The 19,556-nt window shown below is 44.6% G+C and overlaps 1 protein-coding gene across 1 annotated transcript; it reads right to left on the bottom strand.

The window, feature by feature from the left end:
- Nucleotides 1–1,734: 1,734 nt before the first annotated feature.
- PGRMC2 (progesterone receptor membrane component 2) lies at nt 1,735–19,133 on the bottom strand. Its single transcript, XM_066632289.1, has 3 exons — nt 18,715–19,133; nt 5,124–5,279; nt 1,735–2,832 (listed from the first exon to the last, which is right to left on the bottom strand). The coding sequence occupies exons 1-3, from the start codon at nt 19,088–19,090 to the stop codon at nt 2,732–2,734; spliced, it is 633 nt and encodes a 210-aa protein (XP_066488386.1). The 5' UTR covers nt 19,091–19,133; the 3' UTR covers nt 1,735–2,731.
- Nucleotides 19,134–19,556: the final 423 nt, after the last annotated feature.

A 19,556-nucleotide genomic window follows, 5' to 3' on the forward strand; every position in this document is an offset into this window, starting at 1 on the left:
AAACAAGTTGCCAATCTTTCAGGCCATTAGTTATATCTATTATAACAGTTTTATAAGACCTATTACAAACACAGCAATGTGTGTGTCCATGTGTGGTGAACCATGTGAGATCCATTCATCAGAAGAAGCAAAGGGCAAGTAGATCTAAATCCCTTCTGCAATGATGAATGTTTTAAAGATGAAGATAGTTGATTCAACAGGAAGTAGCTGAATGAACAGTAAGAGCAAGAACAAAATCTCTTAATCTTCTTGTTATTCTTATGTTAATTACAAGTGATAGAAATTATCTCCTAATCAGTGAAAGTTTCCAGATCTACCTTTTTAAGATGTTACTTAAACAGTTATGTTCTCACTGAGTTTGGGACTGAACTATTGTTCAACATGTACCTGCCTTGAGCACCCTTGAATTAAAACAGGTGTCCAGATATGGCCTGTGTTGAGCCTATGGTCTCCTGCAAACCCTCTGGCCCACTTGACTGAACATGGTCAGAGCTGTGCTCCGGTCATGTCTGGAGGGTGTTCTGAGGCCCTAAAAACATCACTTCCTAGTTTTCCCAAAAAAACCAAAAGTAACTTTTTGTGCCCTTTAGCAGGCTTTCAGATGGTCAGGGAGGCCTCCCTGGCCCTCAAAACATGCTCCAGGTGTTTCTGGTGATGTGTTGATTCTGAGGTATTTACTCCTATATATTTAAGTAAGCTGCTTGGGTGTTGGGGAAATGGGAGTCCATTTAAGCATGTGCTTTATTTCTGTGGTGTTAGTGCTTGGAGAAATTATGCAAACTTGAGTTCATCTAAGCTCCATCTCTAATTTATTTAAATTTTATATTTTAAAAAATTTCTGGCCATCAACACCATCCCAGATATTTGATGGAGACCCCTGTTCTAGCACTTTAGAGATATCAAGAACACAAAGGTGAAGCTGCAATTTGGTTTTTTTCCCCCAAAAGCTTTTGGAAGCAGACTTCTGCTCATCAAGCAGCTGGCAGTCATTTATTCTTGCATATGCTAACCAAAGCACTATAGCTTTCAGTAGTGCGTAGCAGAAGAGTATTTCCAAACTAAAACAGAGCAAGCCTAGTAAGATTGCTAGATTAGGGACCACCCAATTTTTTTTAATTCATTAGCACAGCCACCTCCTATCCTAAAGTTGCCATAATTTCAATTCTGGAACACATTTTTGGAGTGGAAGAGTTAAATATGGACCAGAAGTGATGGCTTAGACATGTGTCAATTACTATGAAGAATATGGATGTTCACATGAAGAACAGAGCCAGCCAGAGAAATGTTTTCTATGTGACACTGCTGTATTATTGCATCGTTTTCCTTGCTAGAGCTTAACCCATTTTTGCCCAGCCCAGTGCTATACATTTGATCTGTTGCATATGTGTAACAGTGGGCAGAAATGTTTTGCATACAGGGACAATGCTGTTTGAGAGTCTGATTTTTACAGTGTCCAGTGCAAACCAAAGTATTTCTATCTACAACAATGGTCTATTGTTGTATGCATATCCTTTTAACTTACTGCATGTTTGTTCTGACATTCACCTATACTTCTTGGAGTAAGTCACACTGATAATTAAATGGGATAACTAAATAAAAAAAGGAGTGGGATAAAGCTTTAAGTGCAGTGCAAAAATTTAATATATCAAAGATTTCTTTCTTTTTCTCCATACACACAAGAGAGCTGGCCACCACTATGAGGTTAATGGCTTCCACATAAACTCTGACAGCACATTTGGTATTTTACATGCTTTATTAAAATGATATTCATATTTACAGTATCTGCAGGAACCATCCCTCCCAGTTTTTGCACCCACAGACACCCACACCCCTCACTTTGCAAAGATGAGACTAGGCTCCTTAAATTTAGGGAGCTCATTAGGATGGAAAGACAAAAGAGGTTGGCTTATTTAAAAAGCAACAGGGAATGCATTTGGCCATTACAATGCTAATTGTTCATGTATATTAACATACATATATATATATGGCAGTAACACTGAGAATTCCTTTACATTCTATATACAGAATGACATCACTGTTTTCCTGTCAACTGAATATTCTAACTTCAGTTCTCAATGCTGTATTTAGTGACTCATGTCACATTTGGGGCTTTCCCTTGAAACAATTCAAGTCTAAGTGAAATAAGGCACAATTATTCTGATTTGATTGAGGAGAAGGAAAAGCATAGAAGGCAGGTTTCAAATGATAGCTTCTGCAGAGAAATTAGTTTTCTTCAATCCTTCAGGAGAATCTATTTGAAACCTTATAATCAGTAGAGATCTGAAGTTTTCTGCCATGGAAACCAATGGCCCACACAAACAAGTCTGAATATTCCCATTTTATGTTTCAGTAGCCAAATTTACTGGGATTCCTTAAAAATAACTGGGCTTTCCATATAGCGCCAAAGGAGTAAAAATGACATATTGAACACTTAAGCTTGTAAATAATGAACTGTTTGAAGGCTTCAACATGCTAAAAGGAATAGTTTGCATGAAATCCCTGGCCCCTCTGCCTTAATGAAGCCTTTCCAGACAAACTGCAACAAAAAGATGTTTGGCAGCACAAAGAATGCCTAGTAATCAAATCTTCATTGACAGGATGGTGATGATCTTGTACAAAACCTTCAAGTTTTATGCAGCAAATGAACTGTACCCGAAGACATGAGGCATCCTGCGATGGGAAACAAGAAATTGCAGTTCCGAAGGCCCCTGACTTTGGTGATTTACAAAGTTCAGTCCTGTTGTTTAGTATGATCCTTGGTATCTTCCTCATCTGTGTATTCTGAAGGTTCTTCTCCTGGTTTTAGGAGTCTACCCACGTAGTCGTATTTTTCTGGAAATGATATTATCTGTATTTATATACTGCTTTTCAACAAAAGTTCAAAGGGGCTTACAGAATAAAATAAAGTAACTAATGGCTAGCTGTTCCAAAAGGGCTCACCATCTAAAAGATGCAAAACACTAGCAGACAGCCACTCGAAAAGACACTGCTAGGGTGAGGAAGGCCAGTTACTCTCCCCCTGCTAAATAAAAAAAGGAGCACCCACTTGAAAAAAGTGCCTCTTACCCAGTTACCAAGGGTTATAATGGAAAAAAGCTACACAAACTTCCCCATATTATGAAATAAATCCTCTAAAATATATATTCCTACATGCATGAAACTGAATCTGGTCCAGCCAACTCCACTATACCACCTAACCCATTTTTGGTTTTATCTTACAGAACAGCCTAAAGATAAAACTATTACATTAAGCCCATTTAGAAATATCAAATTGACCTATTAAGTGAATGTAATTTTTCAATTATATACAGAAAATACACTTAAATTTTCACACTCCTAAGCTAATTCCTTTGTTAGTTATTCATACACTTCTGCTGCAGTACTACGTCCTAGACTGAAAGAAATACTGACACTACAGAAATATTAGTGCCCCGCAAATAGGCATTGTTTCTTCAGGTTATGTCATCACAGGCGGAAACTTTACCTGCCCACCCCCAGTCACCCTGCAACAACAAGCATGTCAGGGCTCAACATGACCTGGGGTCAAAGGCTCAGACTATATTCTTCCTAAGGCTCAAGGGCTGTTTGCACAGAAGCTTGTGCAAGCATGTGATCTGAACTAGAAAAAATGATAATTTCTCTGACTGATCCAGGGATAGCTCAGGAGATCAGAAAACAGCAATCTGAGAATTCCAAAGCTGACCAGCTGTCGACCATTCCCCAAGCTGCAGCAGGTCCTCATCTTCAGAGGATCAACTTGTGCCTATGCAGTCTCAGCAAGAAATAGTCTATGAATGTGAGGAAAAAACTGCCACTATTGGGGGAGGAGGGGAAATCAGACTTTCCACTTTGACAGCAGCTACTCAACTGACATGAAGTCATGCTGAGAACTACTGTATAGCCAAAGCTTCCCCATGTATGACCTAGTACTTTTACTCTTGTGAAGAAAAAAGGGGGCAAAGGGAGTTTAGTAAAACATGTCCTTGCTTTGTCAAACCGTGGGAGCATAGTAAAGGTGCCCTTTCATTTAGCCTCACCCATCAGCATTACACTAGTGCAGTGGTCCTCAATCTGTTGGGTCACAACCCACCAGCTTATGTAAAGCTTCCCCCATCCCTTTAAGGGGCTGGGGAAGGCAGTGAAATGATCCATAGGATTACATCATTAAGGGGGGTGCTTTAACTCTCAGGAGGCCAGAGCAAGGTCTAGGGAGTCCGCCCCCACCCCTCTGCAGGGCTACCCACTGCTTAGAATGTTCAAACTGAGTGATTGAAAAGCACCTCCTGGAAACCAGATACTTTTCTATCACTCCGTTTGACCGCTAAGCATCAGGGAGAGCTGCATGGGGCTCCTCACACTGGTCATCTGTGAGTAAAAGCACCCCCCTTAGCAATAAGATCCTGGGGATAGCTTTGCTGCCCTTGCTCCTCCCCTACAAAGACTTAGGGAGCAAATCTCTGTAAAAGTTCAAGAATCACTGCACTAGTGTTTACATACACAAAACCAAAAGTTTTCAGACACTGCGACACTCCTGCCTGAAGACCTCTGCCTTTGCCCCTTTAGGGAGCGGGGGGGGGGGATGCGACAACACAATCCCCAGGTTCTTGCTGCTATGGGGAGGGGGCAGGGGCTCTCTTTTACAAGAAGCTGCAGCAGCCTGCTGGGGGTGCAGGAAGCCCCACAGAAGCCTCTGCAGGGCACCACAAGGAGCAGACAATGTAAAAACAACAATTGCAAACCACTTCTGGTTTTGTGATTGCAAACCAGAAGTGGTCACAATCAGTATTTTTACATTCTCTGTGACTTTGGGAGCTTTGCAAAGGATTCCGTGGGCTCCCTGCACCTCCAGCAGGCTTCTGCAGTTTCTTGTAAGTAAAAGAAAGCCCCTGCCTCCCCCCAACAGCAGCAAGAACCTGGGGATCATGTCACTGCATTCCCCACTCCCCTGCAATAACTTACCACGGGAGTTTTACTCCCAAGGAGTTTGAGAACCCCTGCACTACACTATATTTTTACTCCTGAAATTAACTAGCTGTTCACAGTAGTTAGGAAAGGCAATACTTTTAAAAGCACCACCATCTTGTCTACTTTTTTTTGAAAGATAGGAATCGAATTACAATTACCTTTAAATTGCATTTCCCATTCTCTAACGCTTTCCATCTGTACAGCATTTAAGTCTGATAGGTCATCATATTCCTCTCTGAGTGCATCTTTATCTAGACAGAAAGTTGCTAGTCCTCTTGAAGCATCTCTGCCAGCAAATATTCCATAAGGACCTTCTGTAAATAAAGAAACAAAGATAAGAGATTGAATGTAATTTACACATTGTTCAATCCCACCCTTTCAGAATACTGATGCTGATATTAAGCATTTTTTTCTTAAATTATCTTATGTTTTCATGTTAACTTCTGGAAAGATCATACTGTGAGCTGGTAAAGTACACAGGCAATAGAAGATTGTACGATACAAGCAACAAATCAGGACATTCTTAGTTCAGATCTTGCCTCTGCCATGAATTCTTTTTCAGAGACATTAGGCAAACTCATTGTTCAGAACTATGTCCCAGTAGGTCAAGGGAGCTCCCAGTCTAAAGTTGGGGGACCAGTGCTGTTGGGGATTGCTGTAAAGGCTACATTATACCATTTTTGTCTGGCCCACAGGTGTACACATTTGGTCCTGTGGGTATATGCAACATCGAGCAGAAATGGTTTAAAGCAGGGGTGCCCAAACCCCAGCCCGGGGGCCACTTGCGGCCCTCGATGCCTTTCAATGTGGCCCTCAGGGAGCCCCCAATCTTCAATGAGCCTCTGGCCCTCCGGAGATTTGTTGAAGCCCGCACTGCCCAACGCAACTTCTCTCAGCGTGAGGGCGACTGTTTGACCTCTCGTGTGAGCTGTGGGATGAGAGCCCCTCCACTGCTTGCTCTTTCACATCTGTGATGCAGCAGTGGCAGCAAAGGAAAGGCCAGCCTTGCTTTGTGCAAGGCCTTTTACAGGCATTAAGCTATTGCAAGACCCTCATTCATTCATATAAGTTCATCTTTAATATATTCATTTATGTAAACTTATGCAAATTTATTCAAAATTTAAATGTAAATTAATTCTTTTTTCCCCCCCCCCCGGCCCCCGACACAGTGTCAGAGAGCTGATGTGGCCCTCCTGCCAAAAACCTTGGACACCCCTGGCTTAAAGCAATACATGTGAAGTACAGTGGAACCATTCCAAAACACCTTCCCATAGGTACCAAAATCTACAGACACTAGGATCCCAGTGTAAATGCATTAAGCCACTACATGAGCCATTAGGCATTTTATTTTCTCTGTAAACCACACTGAACTTTTCTTTGAAAAGCAGTATTCAAATGATAATAATATTTATAAAGTCTTTTAGCACTTTTTGTTTACTTTTGGGTCCAATTTCCAGACATGGACCAATCCAATTTCCTAACTAACCTTTCTGCACTGCAATGGCGCTGAAATGGCCTCCGCTGTATCTAGTGCAGAATGAAACTGATGGAGGTCTCCCCAAGGGAAGGGGATTTCTTCCCTTTCCCTGGGGGTAATCCCCAGCAGCCATTACGGAACTACTTGGACTTGCATCAACAAAATCACTGATGCAGGTCCAAGAAGCCCCCTGTCAGAAACTCAGGCCCAGGGGATCAGATACAGCAGAAGTAACTGCCACCATTCCTCCCTCTCCTACCCCTGCCAGCCCCTGATGAGCCTACCTGCTCCAGGGGACACTGGTCTTCAACTGGCACTGGCACTGGCACAGGCCTGTCCATGAGTGCTACAATGCCCTGCCGCAGTGTGCCTTATGGCACATTTGCAATAGCACACGTGCTCATCCACTGGCAGTAACAGGTTTAGGATTGTGCCATAAAACAATGTAGCTAGGGACTTTGGCAATGTTTTAAGATTACTGTAATGAAACTTGGCAACACAATCACATTTATCAACATAACCTTTGGAAATAGCTTTAACTAAAATCTTAAGATTACATAACAGCCAGTTAGTGATTGCCAGTCTATCAGAAACAAAGTACAGAGACTAAAATAGTGTAAAAGGGGTTTGCTTCAATTTAAGCCAATTGTGACATTTTAATTATATGACTTATATTAGGAAGCTATATATGTGCATATAATATTAATTATATGTGACTTATATTAGGAAGCTATGTGCATATTATAATAACAGCATGGCAGTTATATCAATCAGCACTGTAGAATTCACTTGGATGCTATGTCCAAGTAACATATGGCCAATTTGTGCAACACAAACTTAGTGCATAGAGTACAGCCCAGCCTTACAGGTGTATTTTTTATTTTTTTTGGAAGAACATAAAATTGTTATGCTGAATACTTTTAAAGACTTCTTTGCACACTCAAAATATATACATGCTAAGTTAAAACTAACTTTTCTGGAAATAAGATTTATTTTAAGGCATGAACTATTTACTGAAGACAATTGAACAAATACAGGTATAGGATAGTTCATGTGACTGATAGATTTTTCTCAACTGAGGTGGCAAAAAAAGATCTTGTCATCAATTATTTCAACTCAAGCAAAAGAACCAGTTTATAGTAATTGGCTCACAGTAATTGTATAGTAAGGAACTCCTATCAAGAAATGGCTTCAGGAATTATAAGATCACCTCAAGTGCAATGAAAAGAATCTATAAAGACACAATATTCATAACTAAATTTTGAAAAACGATTCTCCAAAATTTGTCTATATTTCCTGAAATTTTAGCAGTATAAACATGCATCTTAAGGGCCAATATAATTTAGAAGTGTTTTTCAGAACCATGTACCTCCATTTTTTAAAGATGATCGGAATATTGTACAGTATTTATACTATAACTAATTCTCTTGTGTTGTAATATCTTTATATCTGCACATCTGTCAACATTGAGATTAATATACTTCATCCTCAGTATTACTGCTCTTATGAAAAGTAATCTTACTTTTAACTTTTATTATCTATTCCACTCAGAAGGAACCAAAGTTTCTGAAAAATATACCAATAAGGTTAGGAATGAAATCCTCTCTCTAATTCAAATAGTTCCCACAAAAAGAATATAGCAATCCTTTATCAATGCCACTCCAAAGAGAAAACATTTATCTGCCAACTATCCTTTAGTACTATCTCTGTCGCTCTAACATTATCACTATCCAACTAAGGGCTGTGAAAACTTCAAATTGCTAGAACATAACTCATCAAAATAGATTTGTAATTAAAAATCAAGGGTTCCATCAGAATTCAAAACCAAGTGCTGCCTCCAAAATAGAACTTTGTTTACAATGCTACATAGAATAGGAGTCATGAGCTGTGCTCATGACATATTCTAACAAACTAAATATTTGTAAAATCCTCAAGTCCAAATCAAAACACATTACAATAACAGAAGACATTACCGGACAATAAAAAACAGACTGACCAGATTCTCAGAACACAACTAAATGAGACATAAAACAGAGTTTCATGATTTTACTCTTGACTTCTTAAGTTTCTGTAAAAAAACAGCAAGCTTGTTACAAGAGGTCTTCCCCCATTTGGATTGGACCACAGCACTTGAAGGAAAATGAAACATCTAGGTGGAGGAGTTGTCAGCGAAATACAGCAGATGGATGTAGGGTTAAAGCTACGTTCTCCTTGGATTTGTGCCATCTCAGAGGTGGTGCAAGTCTGAGGAGACCCAAAGGGGCAAGGGCACCTTACCCAGGGGTGAGGGGAAAAGTTTCCTCTTGCCTCTGGCTGAGCTGCATTGGGCCCCTATCCTGCACTGGAGCAGGCAAGCTAAGAGGCTTGCACTCCTGGCTTGCCTGTTCCAGCGCAGGGTAGGATTTGTGTCCTTAGGCACATGCAATAGCTGTTTCACATAAAGAAACTAGAGAAACACCACATCCAACAATCCAGGCATGATACACCCAAGTACTGAATGCCATTTATGAGGGAAAATCTACTTGCAACACATATGGAAACACAAAAATAGGAACTTAAGTGCACTGCAAATCAAATGTGATGTAATCCAGTACAAGATAGACTAGACCAGGCTAAAAAGATGCGCTTGATACATTCATTACTGAAGTCACTACAAACAAATTTTGTCAGTGTGGTACCAGTGATACTAAACATATTTTGGCATGCATGCATCTCTCAAAGCAGGGCTCATATTTCCCATAATGAAACGTATCAAAATGCTTCATTCAAAAATAGTGCTAGCTAATAAAAAGTTAAACACAGAAATCTCTCTTGTCACAGAACAGATAGTGGGAGCTCTAGTACTGAGGTCTGGTAGCAAGTCATGGACCCCCGCATCTGTGATACACGTGAAGTTTAATCCCAAGATTTGCTGCTGGCATTTTTCTCCCTTTAAGAACATATGCTTCAAGGAAAAATCTAGAAGACTGTTCACAAGTCAAACCACCCCCACCAAAAAACCTTATATTTTGATATGTGAAATTATGAGAGGAAACCATCTAGGCAACCAGATTAATACAAAATATCAGATATTACCATTTTCCCTTGTTAGCACTTTTTGCAGTATTAAGCCTTAATTCAGGAAGCCTTTTAGGTCCAAGGGCACAGTCTAGCCAATTTAAGCATTTTTCTTAAATGTCCAAGGGCACAGTCTAGCCAATTTAAGCATTTTTCAATATCACTGACATCAGTGGAAGACTAAATCGTAAACAGAATTCTTTCACTGAAGTCAGTTTTCAACTGAGTAAAGCATAGATTTGGCTGATCATGCCCTACTGTTCCCTCAACACAAATGACATTTTGCTAACTAGTTCCTATTAGCACTGGATTGTGTTACACTGCAGAAGTTCAGACTTAGACTTTTTGCATTCAAGTTTCTAATCATTAGGTTTACAAATCACCAGAGCTCCTTCAGTGTTGGATCTAGAAGTTTACTACTAAACCAAATATGCTCCCACCATCCTTTCAGACAATATCTTGGACTTCCCAGATTCATTTGAAAGCAAACCTAAACTTTTGAAAGTCAAAAAACTATTTAATACGATTAAATAGTAAATTTAATTTAAATTTAAATTAAATAGCACCACACGATTCCTGAACAGTTTTTATCCCACAGCCATAATTACATTGAATAAGGCAATATAGTTGTTACCATGCTCCGGGGCATTATGGTCTGTTATACTGTTTTTCTATTATGATGCATGTTGTATAGAACGGGTGGGTGAGTGTGTAGAGTATGATTGTTGGAATTGTAGTATATATTTATGCTTGTATCTCAAAGGTGCATAAATTTCATTGTGCTGTAGTACAATGACAATAAAGTTACTACTACTAATATAGAATTAATTGACTCTCAGTAATAGAAGAGTAAATATCTTTTGTAAATGCCCTCTTGGGTATTTTCCAGATTGTTTGCAGTCCAATAAGTATATAGTAATTGTTAAGTTCTTGCAAAATCCAGAAATCTTTCCTCAAGAAATTATTTCTATTTTGTTGACATTTTACTTTCCTAATACATCACAATACTGTTGCTAGGAAAATGCAATTCATTTTGCAAGCTGTGGAGCCAACATGATTTGGACAGAATGTGGTTATTAAAGTAAATGTCAAGGCACCTATCTGATAGTGCCCATAAAACTATAACTCCTCTTTCATTTCCAACCTACACTGAGACTTGAACAGCATTGCTCAACATGCAGAGAGAACAGGCACAGGTGTTTCAGTAGTGTTTAATCTGTATGGAAGATTGCAGCCTAGATTTTACTAGTTAAGATTTTTGCACAACTGGATGACAACCAGGTCTTAATAAAATGACAACTAGATTTTAATTTCCCTTATGAACAAGACGACAAATTAATATTTCCTGTTAGTATGATCTCAATCAAATGTCAAAGAACTGCAAGAGAAAGGAATTCCTGAAAGGTCTGGGAAGCAATAAGAACATTGTATTAATGTTATTAAGATGTCATATTGTACCTTTTTTGACAGGAAATCTGACATCAAACACAAAACCAATCAGCAACAGAAACAGGGCACTAATCAGGTTAAAGAAACTTCACATGGAGCCTGGTACCTACAACCTAAATCATTTAGGTTATAAAGGTAGCAACTACCACCTTGAATTGCACCTGGAAATAAATGCACCTTGAATAGCAGAAAAGAAAACAATGATAAAATCTACTACCTGTCAATACCCTCACATATATTTTTATTTATTCATACAGTAGTTATATCCTGCCTTACTACCTCCAAGGTGGTTTACAACATTTTAAAAATACTGTGCAATAATAAGACTCTTGGGCCAGTGCTGGTCTCCATAGGAACTGGTATTATGAGCTCCCTTTGGTCTGACCTCCTCTTTTCTCTTTTGTACAGCTTTTTGAAATATCCAAAGGGTCTTCAAGGTTAGGCTCATATAGTGCACATTCTAGAAATATCCACCCTTTCAGGCCCCAAAGGAACACCTAATGCACTTTTTAAAAAAACCACAGAAACACAGAACCAGCATCGCAAGGTCAAAAAAACCACAAAGGATAACCAAACTAACCTAGAAGCATAGTAGAAACAAAAAAGGCTTTCCAGCACAGTTAAAACTTTTAAGCATGTGCGTGGCATTTCACAATCTGAGCACTGCAACAGAAAAGACCCTGTCACTTGACCCCCGCCCCCCAAATCTCCAATGCCAATGGGACAAATAAGAGTGAGACTTTAACAGACGATTGAAGTCAGCAGGCAGTATCATATGGAAAAAAGCAGTTCTTCAAATAAACTGGTCCCAAACCATTTAAGGTTCCAAAGGAAGTAACCAACAGTTTGAGTTGAACCTAGAACTGCTGGAAGACAGTGAAAGTTAAAGACAGTGAGAAGAGGGCTGCTATACAGTGTAGGGTTTATAAAAGGACCCCTAAATAAAAACAACAACAACAACAGAAGCTATGCAGTCAGACAGCCAGCAGCAGGGTGGGGGCTATCCAGTGTTCTGCATCGAGTGCCACATGTATGATTATATGCCTCTGGGGCATAAGTCATGGGTGTGTCCTCGGTGCAAGGAGCTCTAGGGTCTCAGGGAACGCGTCCGCTCCCTTGAAGCCTTGGTGGCCGACCTGGAGAAGCGCAGGCAGGCAGAGGAGGACCGTGGGGAGACTTCTGGGGACGATCAGGCTTCGTCCCAACCTCAGGCGTGCAGCTCCTCGGCTGCCCGGGTGGGAAGTCTCGGGACTGGAGGACGTCATCCTGGAGAGGAGGGAAACAATCCCCTAGGGGGGACCCCTTCTCCAGGGGATGGGCCCGTATCTGAACGCACTCGGGATACTCCTCGGCGGGAGGGGGGTCGGGGGCTTCTTGTAGTGGGGGATTCAATTATTAGAAACATAGAGGGGGGGTTTGCGACGGATGTGAGCACCGCATGGTGACTTGCCTGCCTGGTGCGAAGGTTGCGGACATCACCTTGTCTAGACAGGCTAGTAGACAATGCTGGGGGAGAGGTAGCAGCTGTGGTGCATGTCGGCACCAACGACGTGGGCAAGTGTAGCTGGGAGGTCCTGGAGGCCAAATTTAGGCTTTTAGGCAGGAAGCTGAAAGCCAGGACCTCAAAGGTAGCGTTCTCTGAAGTGCTACCTGTTCCACGCGCAGGGCCAGCTAGGCAGGCGGAGATCAGGGGTCTCAATGCGTGGATGAGACGGTGGTGTAGGGAGGAGGGGTTTAGATTCGTTAGGCACTGGGGAACGTTTTGGGACAAGCGGGGCCTGTACAAGAGGGACGGGCTCCACTTGAACCAGAATGGAACCAGACTGCTGGCGCATAACATTAAAAAGGTGGCAGAGCAGCTTTTAAACTGATCCCTGGGGGAAGGCCGACAGGAGCCGAGGGGCATCCGGTTCGGGACTCCTCATCCCTATGGGATGAGGATGGGGAGGTTAGAGAACAACAAGACAAAGGCAGAGTAGGAGAAGAAATTGGGAAAGGTAGCGTGATGGGATGTGATAGACGGTTTGGCACAATGAGAGGATGCGGGGACAAAGGAGCAAATAAGCAGCCCATCCTGGGGCATTCCGTGTACAAATGCTTTTATGCGAATGCCCGAAGTCTACGAGCAAAGGTGGGAGAACTAGAATGTCTGGTGACAAGGGAAAATATTGACATAGTGGGCATAACGGAAACCTGGTGGAATGCGGAGAATCAGTGGGATACCGCAATCCCGGGCTATAAACTCTACAGGAGGGACAGGCAGGGGCGTGTTGGAGGTGGGGTGGCCGTTTATGTTGAGGAAGGGATAGAATCCAGCAAAGTAGAGATTGAAGGTGGGTCCGACTCCACCGTAGAATCTCTGTGGGTTAAATTACCAGGCTTGTGCAGCGATGTAATACTGGGGGCGTGCTATCGTCCTCCAGACCAGAAATCGGATGGGGACCTTGAAATGAGGAAACAGATCAGGGAGGTGACAAGGAGGGACAGGGTTGTAATCATGGGGGACTTCAATTATCCTCATATTGACTGGGTCAATTTGTGTTCTGGTCACGATAAGGAAACCGGATTTCTTGATGTGCTAAATGACTGTGGCTTAGATCAGCTAGTCACGGAGCCCACCAGAGGACAGGTGACTCTGGATTTAATATTGTGCGGTACGCAGGACCTGGTTAGAGATGTAAACGTTACTGAGCCATTGGGGAACAGTGATCATGCTGCGATCCGTTTTGACGTGCACGTTGGGGGAAGAATACCAGGCAAATCTCTACAAAAACCCTTGACTTCCGACGGGCGGACTTCCCTCAAATGAGGAGGCTGGTTAGAAGGAGGTTGAAAGGGAGGGTAAAAAGAGTCCAATCTCTCCAGAGTGCATGGAGGCTGCTTAAAACAACAGTAATAGAGGCCCAGCAGAGGTGTATGCCACAAAGAAAGAAGGGTTCCACTAAATCCAGGAGGGTGCCCGCATGGCTAACCAGCCAAGTTAGAGAGGCTGTGAAGGGCAAGGAAGCTTCCTTCCATAAATGGAAGTCTTGCCCTAATGAGGAGAATAAAAAGGAACATAAACTGTGGCAAAAGAAATGTAAGAAGGTGATACTGGAGGCCAAGCGAGACTATGAGGAACGCATGGTCAGCAACATTAAGGGGAATAATAAAAGCTTCTTCAAATATGTTAGAAGCAGGAAACCCGCCAGAGAAGCGGTTGGCCCTCTGGATGGTGAGGGAGGGAAAGGGGAGATAAAAGGAGACTTAGAGATGGCAGAGAAATTAAATGAGTTCTTTGCATCTGTCTTCACGGCAGAAGACCTCGGGCAGATACCACTGCCCGAACGGCCCCTCCTGACCGAGGAGTTAAGTCAGATAGAGGTTAAAAGAGAAGATGTTTCAGACCTCATTGATAAATTAAAGATCAATAAGTCACCGGGCCCTGATGGCATCCACCCAAGAGTTATTAAGGAATTGAAGAATGAAGTTGCAGACTTCTTGACTAAGGTATGCAACTTGTCCCTCAAAACGGCCATGGTGCCAGAAGATTGGAGGATAGCAAATGTCACACCTATTTTTAAAAAGGGAAAGAGGGGGGACCCGGGAAACTATAGGCCGGTCAGCCGAACATCCATAACGGGTAAGATGGTAGAATGCCTCATCAAAGATAGGATCTCAAAACACATAGACGAACAGGCCTTGCTGAGGGAGAGTCAGCATGGCTTCTGTAAGGGTAAGTCTTGCCTCACGAACCTTACAGAATTCTTTGAAAAGGTCAACAGGCATGTGGATGCGGGAGAACCCGTGGACATTATATATCTGGACTTTCAGAAGGCGTTTGACACGGTCCCTCACCAAAGACTACTGAAAAAACTCCACAGTCAGGGAATTAGAGGACAGGTCCTCTCATGGATTGAGAACTGGTTGGAGGCCAGGAAGCATAGAGTGGGTGTCAATGGGCAATTTTCACAATGGAGAGAGGTGAAAAGTGGTGTGCCCCAAGGATCTGTCCTGGGACTGGTGCTTTTCAACCTCTTCATAAATGACCTGGAGACAGGGTTGAGCAGTGAGGTTGCAAAGTTTGCAGACGATACCAAACATTTCCGAGTGGTGAAGACCAGAAGTGATTGTGAGGAGCTCCAGAAGGATCTCTCCAGACTGGCAGAATGGACAGCAAAATGGCAGATGCGCTTCAATGTCAGTAAGTGTAAAGTCATGCACATTGGGGCAAAAAATCAAAACTTTAGATATAGGCTGATGGGTTCTGAGCTGTCTGTGACAGATCAGGAGAGAGATCTTGGGGTGGTGGTGGACAGGTCGATGAAAGTGTCGACCCAATGTGCGGCGGCAGTGAAGAAGGCCAATTCTATGCTTGGGATCATTAGCAAGGGTATTGAGAACAAAACGGCTAGTATTATAATGCCGTTGTACAAATCGATGGTAAGGCCACACCTGGAGTATTGTGTCCAGTTCTGGTCGCCGCATCTCAAAAAAGACATAGTGGAAATGGAAAAGGTGCAAAAGAGAGCAACTAAGATGATTACGGGGCTGGGGCACCTTCCTTATGAGGAAAGGCTATGGCATTTGGGCCTCTTCAGCCTAGAAAAGAGACGCCTGAGGGGGAACATGATTGAGACATACAAAATTATGCAGGGGATGGACAGAGTGGATAGGGAGATGCTCTTTACACTCTCACATAATACCAGAACCAGGGGACAGCCACTAAAATTGAGTGTTGGGCGGGTTAGGACAGACAAAAGAAAATATTTCTTTACTCAGCGTGTGGTCGGTCTGTGGAACTCCTTGCCACAGGATGTGGTGCTGGCGTCTAGCCTGGATGCCTTTAAAAGGGGATTGGACAAGTTTCTGGAGGAAAAATCCATTATGGGTTACAAGCCATGATGTGTATGCGCAACCTCCTGATTTTAGAAATGGGTTATGTCAGAATGCCAGATGCAAGGGAGGGCACCAGGATGAGGTCTCTTGTTATCTGGTGTGCTCCCTGGGGCATTTGGTGGGCCGCTGTGAGATACAGGAAGCTGGACTAGATGGGCCTATGGCCTGATCCAGTCGGGCTATTCTTATGTTCTTAAATATTGAAGTCATATGCTCCAAAAACAAGTCCCACCCAGAACCATGGCTGCCACCTTTTGCACTTTTGAAAGCAACCTCATTTAGAGTTTGTTTCAATAATCCAATTTAGATACAGGTGCAGCCTATTTATCCACAGATTTTTTTAATCTGCAGATTTGTCTCAATGCGAATGGGGTGGGGGAAACCGAAAGTCACACACCCCTTTGTCCCGCACTGGCGTCTCACTCCATTTCCAGGCAGCCCAAAACACTGCAAAAAGGCTCTGCCTTGCCCAAGCAGGGAAATAGCCCTGGAAGAGGTTCCCCTTGCAAAGGAACAATAACACTCCTGGAGCCCCTGAGCCAGCAAAGAGGCTGAAGAGCAGAGGGGAAAGGGGGCTAAAAATCTCTGCAGCCAGAACAGGTGCAGTAAGGGGGAGCTCTCTCTCACTCACTCACACAGGGGCAGGTGTGGTAGCAACAGAGCTGATTGCTTTAAAAAAACCCAGGGAGTGTTTGCCAAATTCCCCCCCCCTCATTGAGATGGTGCAGGCAATCACCGACACAAGCAACCCCCCCATGGTGCAGGCTATCACGGACACAAGCAAGCCTTCCCACCACGCAAAGCATGAGATTTAGCCTACAATCCTCTCCACACTTTCCTGGGAGTAAGCCACATTGACTACAATGGGGCTTACTTCTGAGTAGAAATGCATGGGGCTGGACTCTTAATAGATCAGCATCCCATGTGAAAGAAGCCAGGCAGCTGGCAATGGGGAGGGCTGAGTACTGAGGGAAGGTGACTGATAACTGTCTTAGTTTCCTTCCATCTGGAAGTTTCAGGCTGCAGTGTATTTGCGTAGCTCTATGGAATTTAGCACAACACATTTTTTGTTTATCCCGCTGAGTCACAGAAGGGAACTAACGCGGATAAATAGGCCCCACCTGTATTTAGAAGATAACTGGGCCAAATCCTATCCAACTTTCCAGTGCCATTGCAGCCCTGAGGAAATGGAATGCAGTATTTATTCCTTTACATTGAGGAGGTCTCCATGAGTGTCTGAACCTCCCCAGTGCAGTGTGCACACTGTTAGCATGCCTGTACTGGCACTGGAAATTTGGATAGGATTGGGCCCTGAGTCCCTCCCTCATCACAGGGATCCACAAACTGCTTCTAGAGGGAGGGGGGAAAGGGAAACATTATACTACATTACAAGCCAAATGTGAGCTACCTTAAGGGCCTTTCAAAAGGTGGGAAGGCAGGCTATAAGTAAATGTGTAAAGACAAATGTATGTGTGGCAGGACATCTGTGGCAGTGGCAGATCTGCTTTGTCCAGAAAAAGACACAGCTGGCACACTAGCTGAAGCTGTGCAAAAGAACTCCTGACCACAGCCACTATCTTATTAAGGCATAAACCCAGATCCAATAGTACTCCCAGACTGTGAACTTGATCCTTCAAGACAAGTGTAACCCTATTCACAACAGGGCTTACACCCAAAGCTTCAGTTCCCTTACTGGTCAACAATCCAGGTCAATAACCTTATCTGGATTTAGTCTTAGATCACATCCAGTCCATCACTGAACAAAAGCACAGGATCAGTCCTCCCTTGGCCTCCTGGGAATCAGATTAAAGAAAGAGGAAAAACAGATGGAACATCATCAGCACATAGAGGACACCACACTCCAAATCACCTCTCACCAAAACAGAATAATGTAGAATCCCAATGACCAAGAGATCAAATAGTATCCTCCAGGATCAGCTTCTGGGACCTGCACTCCAGGCAACTCTGAAAATACAGAACAGTGTCCCACTGCAACTTCTAACAGGCAAACCAGATTTCCAGCAGAGCTAACAAAGGTCACACTCCCCCTGCTCACTTCTTGGTTCACCTACCAGAGAGTCCAAAGCTGCCACAGTCCCAAATCAGGCCAGAAGACAACTAGAAAAAGACCTGCAGTTGGTCACCATCACCACACATGCCTATGGCAGAGGTTCCCAAACTGTGAATTTGTGGCTCGCCAGTGGGTCACAATCCAATTTTTGGTAGGTTATGAAACTGACAAGGCAGATTAGGCTATGTGCATCAAGGATTAAACAACCTGCTTGGGGGGGGGGGCACTGCTGCCAAATCACCATGATGGCCACAAAGGCTTGAGCAGCTGGTAAAGTGATTTTTTTTTTTTTTAAGTTGGGTGCTGATGACAAAAAGTTCACTGCAAGATGCCACTGGCTTACGATATGTGATGGAACACACGTGAGAGGGACTACGGCAGTGCTTCCCAACCTGGGGTATGAGTACACCCACAGGTACTTCAAAAGGCCTTCAAAAAGCACTGCTGCTGTGTGTAGCACCTACAACCTGGACATGCAGCGGGTGGGGACGCAAGTGAGGCAGGTGAATTAGACCTTCCCACTGGAGTCCTTTGAAAAGCGTCACCGCTGTGTGAGGCGCCCAAGCACTCCCAGCCTGGACATGAGCTCCGTGGGTTGTGGGCGCCTCACACAGGGCAGTGCTTTCGAAGGACTCCAGTGGGGAGGCTCTCCCCACCCGCCTCCCCACCCACCACACGTCACTGCTGAGGGCTCAGGCTAGTGGGACGCCCACGCGGTGGGGCAAAGCAAGCCAGGCGCCCTCACCACCGGGGCCCCCGTTGCTCCAGCGGGAGGGGAAGGGACGAGGCGGCTTTTCAGGAGCCTGCCCGTCCTCACCGGGCCCGTAGAACTTGCTGCCTTTGGTCACGTCGAAGACTTTGCCGTTGACGGCCAGGAGGATTCGCGGCGTGCGCGCGCCGTCGTACTCGCGCAGCTGCTCCAGGGTGAAGTCCCTCCGCTTCATGCGGGGCAGGGCAGCGGCCTGGCCCTGCTGCGCCGCGCCCCCCGCGCCGTCCCGCTTGCCCCAGCGCCTGTAGAGCTGATAGGCCGCCAGCGCCACGAGCACCAACAGCGTCACGTTCAACAGCAGCTCGCCGCCTCCCAGCCAGCCGCCACTCGCCGTGGCCGCGCCGGCCGCCGCCGTCACCTCAGCGCCGCCGCCGCCGCCTCCGCGCTGCTCAGGCCATGGCTTGCCGTCCCCCTCGTCCGCCATCGCTGCCCAGCCACAGCCTGCCTGAAGGGAACCGCTCCGCCCCACACGGGCAGGGAGGGAGGGAGGCAGGCAGGCAGGCGGGGGGAGGAGGAGGGGGAAGGGAGGGGCGCATCCTATGCTCGACCCTGATTGGTCAGGGGCGAAGCGCACGTCACCCGCGCCAGCTCGCGCTCTGAGGAACGAATGGGAGCGAGGCGCGTGCGGCGGCCCAACGGCTGCTCCTGCGGGAGGGGGGAGGCGTGCGCGCTCCCGCTCCCTCCAGAGCGTCTTCGCCTAGGTTCCTCATGCTCACGTGGTCGCCTGAGGAGGAATGTCGGGGACGGGCGAGCGCTCGAGGCGAACTCAGGGCGCCGCCGCGGTGGGAGGTGCTGGAGCGCAGGGGCGGCGGCGGCTGTTGTGGTTTTTTACCTCAGCTTTGTCACAAACGTGACCCGCCGCCCCGCATCTGTGGGCTCCGAAGCCCTCT

The sequence above is a fragment of the Tiliqua scincoides genome, chromosome 6 (genome assembly GCF_035046505.1).
Source record: "Tiliqua scincoides isolate rTilSci1 chromosome 6, rTilSci1.hap2, whole genome shotgun sequence".
NCBI lineage: Eukaryota > Metazoa > Chordata > Lepidosauria > Squamata > Scincidae > Tiliqua > Tiliqua scincoides.